The sequence below is a fragment of the Salmo salar genome, chromosome ssa01, assembly GCF_905237065.1.
Source record: "Salmo salar chromosome ssa01, Ssal_v3.1, whole genome shotgun sequence".
NCBI lineage: Eukaryota > Metazoa > Chordata > Actinopteri > Salmoniformes > Salmonidae > Salmo > Salmo salar.
In genome coordinates, this window is record NC_059442.1 from 106,245,088 (window position 1) to 106,258,158 (window position 13,071).

The 13,071-nt window shown below is 37.7% G+C and overlaps 1 protein-coding gene across 3 annotated transcripts in view; it reads right to left on the reverse strand.

The window, feature by feature from the left end:
• Window positions 1-336: 336 nt before the first annotated feature.
• Window positions 337-13,071, reverse strand: part of LOC123724367 (butyrophilin subfamily 2 member A1) — a 37,469-nt gene continuing 24,734 nt past the window's right edge. For 2 of the 3 annotated variants that reach the window (XM_045687191.1, XM_045687192.1), the window contains 3 exons: window positions 12,081-12,107; window positions 8,862-8,888; window positions 337-2,067 (listed from right to left, as the gene is read on the reverse strand). In XM_045687191.1, coding sequence (XP_045543147.1) covers window positions 1,538-2,067; window positions 8,862-8,888; window positions 12,081-12,107 — 584 coding nt within the window. In that variant the 3' untranslated portion in view covers window positions 337-1,537. The remainder of the gene's footprint in view (window positions 2,068-8,861; window positions 8,889-12,080; window positions 12,108-13,071) is intronic. The other variant, XM_045687194.1, reaches the window with a different exon arrangement.

Below are 13,071 nucleotides of genomic sequence, written 5' to 3' on the forward strand. Positions count from 1 at the left end.
ATGTTTGAAAATTTTTAGATTTTGCATTTCTAAGGTATTTGAATAACGCGCCACGGGATTACACTGGCTGTTGAGTAGGTGGGACGCAAGCGTCCCACCTAGCCCATAGAGGTTAATGAGCGAGCTAGGACGGACGTTGTCAATATAACTATTTGTTCAGCACTTTTGAAATGTACAAAAAAAGGGAAAAGGGACCAAATTATTAGCGTGAGGCACATGGGCTACTAACATTTTACTACACAACATACATTTAGTATTACTTTCTTAGCTACAGTATACATATCTTCCTGGCTGTAACGGCTGTCGGGAGAGAGAGTAGACCAAGGCGCAGCGGAGTTAGTGTTCATCATGATTTTAATTAACGTAAGAACACTATACAAAACTGAACAAAAACACGACAGCAAACCAGTCCTGTTGGGAAATAATCTAACAGAAACAATTACCCACAAAACCCCAACGGAAAAACAGGCACTTATGTGTGACTCCCAATCAGCAACAACCAACAACAACTGTGCCTGATTGGAAGCCACACGGCCAAAATCAATGAAACAGACAACATAGAAAATGAACATAGAATGCCCACCCAATGTAACACCCTGGCCTAACCAAAATAAAGAACAAAAAAAACCTCTCTATGGCCAGGGCGTTACACTGGCATATTACATCATTTATGCAGCAGCATACAAGACAATTTGGACTCACCTTGTTGTGCTGTGCTCACTTCCTTCCAAACTACTCATTGCTGAATTTGCGATTTCTAACTTGTTGTGTAATGTTTATGTCCAATGGAGGATAAGCACCGATTCGTTTTATCTATAATTTCACTCCATTATTTATCTTCATAAGACAAGGATTAAAAAGGATTTGCCAGTAGATTGTCGACTTGATTCATGATATTGACTGCTAGCTAAGATGTTGAAAGTATGATGTTGACAAGATCAGTCCAATCAAAGCTACTCTACATGTAATGGGATTTGACATCATTTAATCTGTGGCCAATGACCTTGAGCCTTCTTGGATGGGCACTTCTAATGTAATTCCATGGCAGCACCCAAAGGGCTAGAATTTTGGAAGTCTACCCATTGACTTGGCGGTGACAAAGTGTCCCCATGAGAGACAGAACACTGAGCCAATCACGGCACAACGCTCCGTATTTTCTGCTGGCTTGCCCCACCACCACAGAAAGCACTATACTTTTAGGAAACACAGAGAATAAAAAAAAATATATAACACACACTCATGAAGACATAACAGTCCACGGGATGGGTGAAAGAAACGTCAAAGATAAGTCAAACATTAACAAGAAATCAGTGGTCTGGGATGGTTCAGTACCAGAATGGGTTCAGATCCAACCCATAGCTCTTTCAACATTCCTACCTTTACCTCTCTGTCCTATCCAATAAACAATCAACTGGTCCACTCTACAACAACAACAAAGATTGACAGGAAATCTATAACTAAGAACTCATGTACATTAAGTCTCTCAATAGGAGTTACTGCTGTTTATACTGTATCTGCCTTGTTTGATTTAAAACAGTCAGTCAGTGGCATCTACAGGACAGATGACCAGTGAAACACTATCTGAACCACCAGGGTTGAAGAATGGATAGAGTTTCTTAGTGAAGGTGCAGCCAGTGAAAGAGTAGATATGAGACCTGGCCTCCACATTGAAGAAAGAAACCTGTCCCTTCTCATAATCCACAAACACCCCCACCTTCAGGGGCTCCTCTCTCAGGGTGAAGGTGACAGGGGAATCAGCATGAGCTGTGTACTCTCCATTCTTCAGCTCCACAGTCCAGGCTCCTTTATTAGGGATCGGTCTAAAACTTTCATTCCTATTGATGGACTGAATGACAACACCCAAAGTCCACTCAGTCTTCTCCTCCACCTTCACCTCATAGTAGACCTTCCCTGAGAAGCCCACATTTCCGAGGACAGAAGACCAATTTGAAAACCTATTTACGTTGTCAGAGAGAATCTGATTTAGTTCTCCATGTCTCACTTGTTTCCCGTCCTCGGACAGGATGAGGTTACAATGTGCAGTATCAGGGTCTAGAATCACATTCACTGTAGAGAGAAACATACACTATGGTAAACACAATGACACCAACATAAGTGGTATAATACACTATGGTAAACACAATGACATCATCATCAGTGGTATAATACACTATGGTAAACACAATGACATCAACATCAGTGGTATAATACACTATGGTAAACACAATGACATAATGACACCAACATCAGAGGTGTAATGCACTATGGTAAACACAATGACATGAACATCAGTGGTATAATGCACTATGGTAAACACAATGACATAATGACACCAACATAAGTGGTATAATACACTATGGTAAACACAATGACATCATCATCAGTGGTATAATACACTATGGTAAACACAATGACATCAACATCAGTGGTATAATACACTATGGTAAACACAATGACATAATGACACCAACATCAGTGGTATAATGCACTATGGTAAACACAATGACATGAACATCAGTGGTATAATGCACTATGGTAAACACAATGACATAATGACACCAACATCAGTGGTGTAATGCACTATGGTAAACACAATGACATGAACATCAGTGGTATAATGCACTATGGTAAACACAATGACATCATCATCAGGGGTATAATAAACCATGGTAAACACAATGACATCATCACATCAACGTCAGTGGCATAATACACAATGGAAAACACAATGACATCATCATCAGTGGTATAATACACTATGGTAAACACAATGACATCATCATCAGTGGTATAATACACTATGGTAAACACAATGACATCATCATCAGTGGTATAATACACTATGGTAAACACAATGACATCAACATCAGTGGTAAAATACACAATGACATAATGACATCAGTGGTATAATACACTACTGTAAACACAATGACATAATGACACCAACATCAGTGGTATAATACACTATGGTAAACACAATGACATAATGACACCAACATCAGTGGTGTAATGTACTATGGTAAACACAATGACATGAACATCAGTGGTATAATACACTATGGTAAACAATGACACAATGACATGAACATCAGTGGTATTATACACTATGGTAAACACAATGACATCATCATCAGTGGTATAATACACTATGGTAAACACAATGACATCAACATCAGTGGTATAATACACTATGGTAAACACAATGACATAATGACATCAGTGGTATAATACACTACTGTAAACACAATGACATAATGACACCAACATCAGTGGTATAATACACTATGGTAAACACAATGACATAATGACACCAACATAAGTGGTATAATACACTATGGTAAACACAATGACATCATCATCAGTGGTATAATACATTATGGTAAACACAATGACATCAACATCAGTGGTATAATACACTATGGTAAACACAATGACATAATGACACCAACATCAGTGGTGTAATGCACGATGGTAAACACAATGACATGAACATCAGTGGTATAATGCACTATGGTAAACACAATGACATACTGACACCAACATCAGTGGTGTAATGCACTATCGTAAACACAATGACATCATCATCAGTGGTATAATACACTATGGTAAACACAATGACATCAACATCAGTGGTATAATACACTATGGTAAACACAATGACATAATGACACCAACATCAGTGGTGTAATGCACTATGGTAAACACAATGACATGAACATCAGTGGTATAATGCACTATGGTAAACACAATGACATAATGACACCAACATCAGTGGTGTAATGCACTATGGTAAACACAATGACATGAACATCAGTGGTATAATGCACTATGGTAAACACAATGACATCAACATCAGTGGTAAAATACACTATGGTAAACACAATGACATAATGACATAAACATCAGTGGTATAAAACACTACTGTAAACACAATGACATAATGACACCAACATCAGTGGTATAATACACTATGGTAAACACAATGACATAATGACACCAACATCAGTGGTGTAATGCACTATGGTAAACACAATGACATGAACATCAGTGGTATAATACACTATGGTAAACAATGACACAATGACATGAACATCAGTGGTATTATACACTATGGTAAACACAATGACATCATCATCAGGGGTACAATAAACTATGGTAAACACAATGACATCATCACATCAACGGCAGTGGCATAACACACTATGGAAAACACAATGACATCATCATCAGTGGTATAATACACTATGGTAAACACAATGACATCATCATCAGTGGTATAATACACTATGGTAAACACAATGACATCATCATCAGTGGTATAATACACTATGGTAAACACAATGACATGAACATCAGTGGTATAATGCACTATGCTAAACATAATGACATCATCATCAGGGGTATAATAAACCATGGTAAACACAATGACATCATCACATCAACGTCAGTGGCATAATACACAATGGAAAACACAATGACATCATCATCAGTGGTATAATACACTATGGTAAACACAATGACATCATCATCAGTGGTATAATACACTATGGTAAACACAATGACATCATCATCAGTGGTATAATACACTATGGTAAACACAATGACATCAACATCAGTGGTAAAATACACTATGGTAAACACAATGACATAATGACATAAACATCAGTGGTATAATACACTACTGTAAACACAATGACATAATGACACCAACATCAGTGGTATAATACACTATGGTAAACACAATGACATAATGACACCAACATCACTGGTGTAATGCACTATGGTAAACACAATGACATGAACATCAGTGGTATAATACACTATGGTAAACAATGACACAATGACATGAACATCAGTGGTATTATACACTATGGTAAACACAATGACATCATCATCAGTGGTATAATACACTATGGTAAACACAATGACATCAACATCAGTGGTATAATACACTATGGTAAACACAATGACATAATGACATAAACATCAGTGGTATAATACACTACTGTAAACACAATGACATAATGACACCAACATCAGTGGTATAATACACTATGGTAAACACAATGACATAATGACACCAACATAAGTGGTATAATACACTATGGTAAACACAATGACATCATCATCAGTGGTATAATACATTATGGTAAACACAATGACATCAACATCAGTGGTATAATACACTATGGTAAACACAATGACATAATGACACCAACATCAGTGGTGTAATGCACGATGGTAAACACAATGACATGAACATCAGTGGTATAATGCACTATGGTAAACACAATGACATAATGACACCAACATAAGTGGTATAATACACTATGGTAAACACAATGACATCATCATCAGTGGTATAATACACTATGGTAAACACAATGACATCAACATCAGTGGTATAATACACTATGGTAAACACAATGACATACTGACACCAACATCAGTGGTGTAATGCACTATCGTAAACACAATGACATCATCATCAGTGGTATAATACACTATGGTAAACACAATGACATCAACATCAGTGGTATAATACACTATGGTAAACACAATGACATAATGACACCAACATCAGTGGTGTAATGCACTATGGTAAACACAATGACATGAACATCAGTGGTATAATGCACTATGGTAAACACAATGACATAATGACACCAACATCAGTGGTGTAATGCACTATGGTAAACACAATGACATGAACATCAGTGGTATAATGCACTATGGTAAACACAATGACATCATCATCAGGGGTATAATAAACCATGGTAAACACAATGACATCATCACATCAACGTCAGTGGCATAATACACAATGGAAAACACAATGACATCATCATCAGTGGTATAATACACTATGGTAAACACAATGACATCATCATCAGTGGTATAATACACTATGGTAAACACAATGACATCATCATCAGTGGTATAATACACTATGGTAAACACAATGACATCAACATCAGTGGTAAAATACACTATGGTAAACACAATGACATAATGACATAAACATCAGTGGTATAATACACTACTGTAAACACAATGACATAATGACACCAACATCAGTGGTATAATACACTATGGTAAACACAATGACATAATGACACCAACATCAGTGGTGTAATGCACTATGGTAAACACAATGACATGAACATCAGTGGTATAATACACTATGGTAAACAATGACACAATGACATGAACATCAGTGGTATTATACACTATGGTAAACACAATGACATCATCATCAGTGGTATAATACACTATGGTAAACACAATGACATCAACATCAGTGGTATAATACACTATGGTAAACACAATGACATAATGACATAAACATCAGTGGTATAATACACTACTGTAAACACAATGACATAATGACACCAACATCAGTGGTATAATACACTATGGTAAACACAATGACATAATGACACCAACATAAGTGGTATAATACACTATGGTAAACACAATGACATCATCATCAGTGGTATAATACATTATGGTAAACACAATGACATGAACATCAGTGGTATAATACACTATGGTAAACACAATGACATGAACATCAGTGGTATAATGCACCATGGTAAACACAATGACATGAACATCAGTGGTATAATACACTATGGTAAACAATGACACAATGACATGAACATCAGTGGTATTATACACTATGGTAAACACAATGACATCATCATCAGTGGTATAATACACTATGGTAAACACAATGACATCAACATCAGTGGTATAATACACTATGGTAAACACAATGACATAATGACATAAACATCAGTGGTATAATACACTACTGTAAACACAATGACATAATGACACCAACATCAGTGGTATAATACACTATGGTAAACACAATGACATAATGACACCAACATAAGTGGTATAATACACTATGGTAAACACAATGACATCATCATCAGTGGTATAATACATTATGGTAAACACAATGACATGAACATCAGTGGTATAATACACTATGGTAAACACAATGACATGAACATCAGTGGTATAATGCACCATGGTAAACACAATGACATGAACATCAGTGGTATAATAAACTATGGTAAACACAATGGCATCCTGCTTGATCTATGGTAAACACAATGGCACCCTGCTTGATCAGTGGCCCACCCCTGTGAAGAGACAGGGGTTATAAACGATGAACACATCCTTCCCCCTCTCCACTATATAAGCCTTTGACGAAAAGATAACCACATGTTCCAGTACGTAATGCACTATGGTAAACACAATGACATGAACATCAGTGGTATAACACACTATGGTAAACAATGACACAATGACATCAACATCTGTGGTATTATACACTATGGTAAACACAATGACATTATCATCAGTGGTATAATAAACTATGGTAAACACAATGACATCATGACATCAACATCAGTGGTATAATACACTATGGTAAACACAATGACATCATGACATCAACATCAGTGGTATAATACACTATGGTAAACACAATGAAATCATTACATCAACATCAGTGATATAATACACTATGGTAAACACAATGACATCATGACATCCTCATCAGTGGTATAATACACTATGGTAAACACAATGACATCATCATCAGTGGCATAATACACTACGGTAAACACAATGACATCATCATCAGTGGTATAATACACTATGGTAAACACAATGACATGAACATCAGTGGTATAATACACTATGGTAAACACAATGACATGAACATCAGTGGTATAATGCACCATGGTAAACACAATGACATGAACATCAGTGGTATAATAAACTATGGTAAACACAATGGCATCATCACATCAATGTCAGTGGCATAATACACTATGGAAAACACAATGACATCATCATCAGTGGTATAATACACTATGGTAAACACAATGACATCATCAGTGGTATAATAAACTATGGTAAACACAATGACATCATGACATCATCATCAGTGGTATAATACACTATGGTAAACACAATGACATCATGACATCAACATCAGTGGTATAATACACTATGGTAAACACAATGACATCATTCATCATCATCAGTGGCATAATACACTATGGTAATCACAATGACATCAACATCAGTGGTATAATACACTATGGTAAACACAATGACATCATTCATCATCATCAGTGGTATAATACACTATGGTAAACACAATGACATCAACATCAGTGGTATAATACACTATGGTAAACACAATGACATCATGACATCAGAGGGTATAATGCACGTTGAGGACAACATGTTACTGTATTGATCTCTGACACATGATACTGTCTTCCTCTATTAGTGGTCCATGTGTGACTGAGGTAGAGAGAACAGGACATCCTGTAGCAGTTTTCATTAGGTCATGGGTGACAACCTCTAAACTAATGTTAATACATTATTTATGGCTGGATTCAATCAGATCTGTTTTATCCAACATAGCGGTTGTTTTGACAGTGTCAGAGGTGGAACTGTGTTAGAACTGTCAAATCCACCAAAGAGGTTTGAAGCATTTGCTATTATTCTGTAAGTAAATCCGAGACACTCTATTTGGTATAATATGTTACGTTTCGTATGGTATGTCTTCTTCCCTGTGGCTCAGTTGGTAGAGCATGGCGTTTGCAACGCCAGCATGGTGTGTGCAACGCCAGGGTTGTGGGTTTGATTCCCACGGGGGGCCAGTACAAAAAAAATTACAAATGCATGAAATTAAATTAAATGTATGAAATGTATGCATTCACTACTGTAAGTCGCTCTGGATAAGAGCGTCTGCTAAATGACTAAAATGTAATGTAAATGTAAAATGTATGTTATAATTTGTGGATGTCACAGAGTATTAAACACACCTGCATGTCTTCTGATGGTTTCAACATCTGAAATATAGAGGAAGAGACTGTTGGTTATGAAAATGAGCAACATACTGATGGATATCACAAACAACTAAGTGCACATTTGTGTTGTTCAATCCAGACCTCAAACTATGCAGACCTATAATAACTTTAATCTTAGTGAACATATGGAGAGAAACACTGGCATATCTGACACCCCCGCAGTCCCAGGAAGGTGGGGAGCCCAAGAGCCAATTTTTTATATATTTTATTTATTTATTTATTTATATTATTTCACCTTTATTTAACCAGGTAGGCAAGTTGAGAACAAGTTCTCATTTACAATTGCGACCTGGCCAAGATAAAGCAAAGCAGTTCGACAACATACAAAAACACAGAGTTACACATGGAGTAAAACAACATACAATCAATGATACAGTAGAAAGAAATAAGACTATATACAATGTGAGCAAATGATGTGAGATAAGGGAGGTAAAGGCAAAAAGGCCATGGTGGCAAAGTAAATAAAGTATAGCAAGTAAAACACTGGAATGGTAGATTTGTAGTTTGAAGAAAGTTCAAAGTTAAAATATAAATAATATGGTGCAAAGGAGCAAAATAAATCAAATAAATAAATACAGTAGGGGAAGAGGTAGTAGTTTGGGCTAAATTATAGATGGGCTATGTACAGGTGCAGTGATCTGGGAGCTGCTCTGATAGCTGGTGCTTAAAGCTAGTGAGGGAGATAAGTGTTTCCAGTTTCAGAGATTTTTGTAGTTCGTTCCAGTCATTGGCAGCAGAGAACTGGAAGGAGAGACAACCAAAGGAGGAGTTGGCTTTAGGGGTGACCAGAGAGATATACCTGCTGGAGCGCGTGCTACAGGTGGGTGCTGCTATGGTGACCAGTGAGCGGAGATAAGGGGGGACTTTACCTAGCAGGGTCTTGTAGATGACCTGGAGCCAATGTGTTTGGCGACGATTATGAAGCGAAGGCCAGCCAACGAGAGCGTACAGGTCGCAGTGGTGGGTAGTATATGGGGCTTTGGTGACAAAACGGATGGCACTGTGATAGACTGCATCCAGCTTGTTGAGTAGGGTATTGGAGGCTATCATTGAAAATAAGAATTTGTTCTTAACTGACTTGCCTAGCTAAATAAAGGTAAAGTAAGAATTTGTTTCTTAACTGAATTGGATAGTTTAAATAAAAAATAAATAATACAAATATATTAATTAATTATAGATGTTACTGAACTGCTGTATTTGAAGTACAACTCCCTACTGCCCAGTTTCACTGATGTTGCTACGGCAACTCAAGCTGTTTTTACCATCAATATAACTGTTGCTTCTGCAGAGATATCATTTTCAAAACTAAAACTCATAAAGAACTACCTAAGAAGCATTAGGCTCTCGGTCTGATATGAGTTCTTGAACACCTAAGTCAGCTCCACTCATTGCACTGGCGCTGTCGTAGCCTTGACAACAGCATTTGTTCACTGACTGTCCCCTCATACTATCAATCAGTGGATTAACTGACTTGTTCAGGGGCAGAACGACAGTTTTGTACCTTGTCAGCTCAGGGATTTGAACTTGCAACCTTTCGGTTACTAGCCCAAGGCTCTAACCACCAGGCTACCCTGCCGCCAATGATGGCCTACCCCGGCCAAACCCTCCCCTAACCCGAACGACGCTGTGCAAATTGTGCGCCGCCCTATGGGACTCCCGATCACAGCCGGTTGTGTTACAGCCCGGGATCAAACCATGGTCTGTAGTGATGCCGCAAGCACTGAGATGCAGTGCCTTAGATCGCTGTGCCACTCGGGAGCCCACAAGCTGACAGTCCCCGAAATCAGGCACTAAAATTACTTTTAAAAATCTGTTCATGTTTACATGACTTATTTTTTTGATTTCCCACCGTTTTATAAGTTAGAAGACCATCCAGACCTTACTAGGACCATGTCAACGTCCTCCGTCAAATAAACATGTATTTGCCTCCCTCTGGTGGGTGAAAGTATCACTACATCAATTTATTTTCTTCACTGCAACTTTACGTCAAAGAGGCGGTCCTTGGAAAAACGTTTATTCAGCTCGACTGCTTCAAGGCACAGACATGGAAAATCAGTCTCTGAATTTGTATCGAGCAGGCAGATCTAAATACATACCTTTCATTGCTCTACAATAACGAATGTGATCTACACACTTCCTTAAACCTAAAATAAGTAAAGAAGTAATTTTGTGTGGAAGTCAAACATTTGTTTTAACCTGTTGGGGCTAGGGGGCAGTATTGAGAATTTTGAAAAAAATATGTGCCCATTGTCAATACTCAATTTGCACACCAAAAAAATGAGGACTTCAGGACACCAGGGGAGTCTCAAACTGGATTTAATTTGATTTAATTTACCTGGATTATTGCATCCCATTTGGGTAAACTATTAGCCAGACAAACCCCGCTGAGTTCAGCAATAAATAGTGGCTGAATTGATCCTCAAGACGACTACTTTTTTCCTTATTGTTCGGCGATTTGATGTGTAACTTTTATTACAATTGTATAAATAGCAGCTAAATACGGTATATAGCTTCTTATAGTACACTGCATAATGAAATAATCCCTAGTTAGCGAGTGTTTTGAGGGTGGACTGACTATTATTTGACTTTAATAGACTGGTTTTACGAACAACTTTCTGTCCAAGCTGAGAGAGAGCGAGAGGACAGCTCATGTTATGCAGGGTCAGGTATTCTATACAGGACAGTTGTATATTCTGGTAGCTGATTAGTATGCGGTTGTATCAAACATTTATTTTACAATCTGCAATGATTTAATTTACAACTTGAATTACTGAACAAGTAATTACATTATTGCCACCGACCAAATAGGCCTGTCTACCAATTAACATTTATCCATTAGCCAAAGCTAAGCCTTAGCACCACAGAAAGCCCATCAACAATTCGATAGGCATGCAGCCGCATAGACATGTCGCGATTTCAGCACCATGGCAAGCAATCGGAAGTATACACTTGGATTTTTATTTTGGGGGGGCGAACTCCGACCTTGCGGGGGTCCAGAGAAACTGTGTTATGCCAGTGGGGAGATTGATGGTAACTTCAGTAAAATGTAGTGCCAAACACACTGACACAATGTAATAAAACATGTACTACATTAATTATCTATCATACTATAACTGCAAACAAGATTCCAGGAATAAGTATATTCAAAATATTAGAAATCAGTTCTTCCTTTACCTGGACTCCAGTTTGTGTTCACAAAATCTGTGGATACATTATTTTTAACCAATATTAATCATTAAGCTATACAGTTCTCATCACTGTACACAAACATTTAGAAATGGTCCATGTATTATTGATGTACTGGAAGCCAGCATATACTGAAGCTATAGTTTAGAACCCTGTAATAAGGATATCTTCCATAATGAGTTCTAGAGTGATGTACCCAGACGAGTGTATCGTCACCACATCCAGTCACTCCCATGTCCATACTTGTAAATCCCCATTCTTTAATGCTTTCTTGTACCTATGTGTGTCCTCTGTAACTGTGTGCCTTTTTTGTTTGCTAAAATCCGTAGTTTTCGATAAAAACGGTTATAATCGCAATGGAGTAAAACATTACGACTTCAAGCAGGCACAACAACTCAATGCTTTTATACATATCCATTATTTAACACGTCCTGATTGTTATATCGTTGTCAGTTGGACTGGAAATCCATCGTTTTTCAGAAAACATTTAATTCTAAAGTCCCCTTCCGAAACTTAAAAAAAAATCTGTCGTGCAATGACGGGCTGCTCCTTCACCATTAACCTGTTGGGGCTAGGGGGCAGTAAAAAACGTACCCGATTTAAACTGGTTACTACTCTTGCCCAGAAACGAGAATATGCATATAATTACTAGATTTGGATAGAAAAATCTCTAAAGTTTCTAAAACTGTTCGAATGGTGTCTGTGAGTATAACAGAACTCATAAGGCAGGCCAAAACCTGAGAAGATTCCATACAGGAAGTGCCCTGTCTGACAATTTGTTCTCCTTCTGTGGCATCTCTATCGAAAATACAGCATCTCTGCTGTAACGTGACATTTTCTAAGGCTTCCATTGGCTCTCAGAAGGCGCCAGAAAGTGGAATGACGTCTCTCCTGTCTCTGGGCGAAAAACAGCAGGAGTTTTGTGAGTGGTCAGACTGAGAACAGTGACACTGGAGATGCGCGTTCATGTGAATTCTCC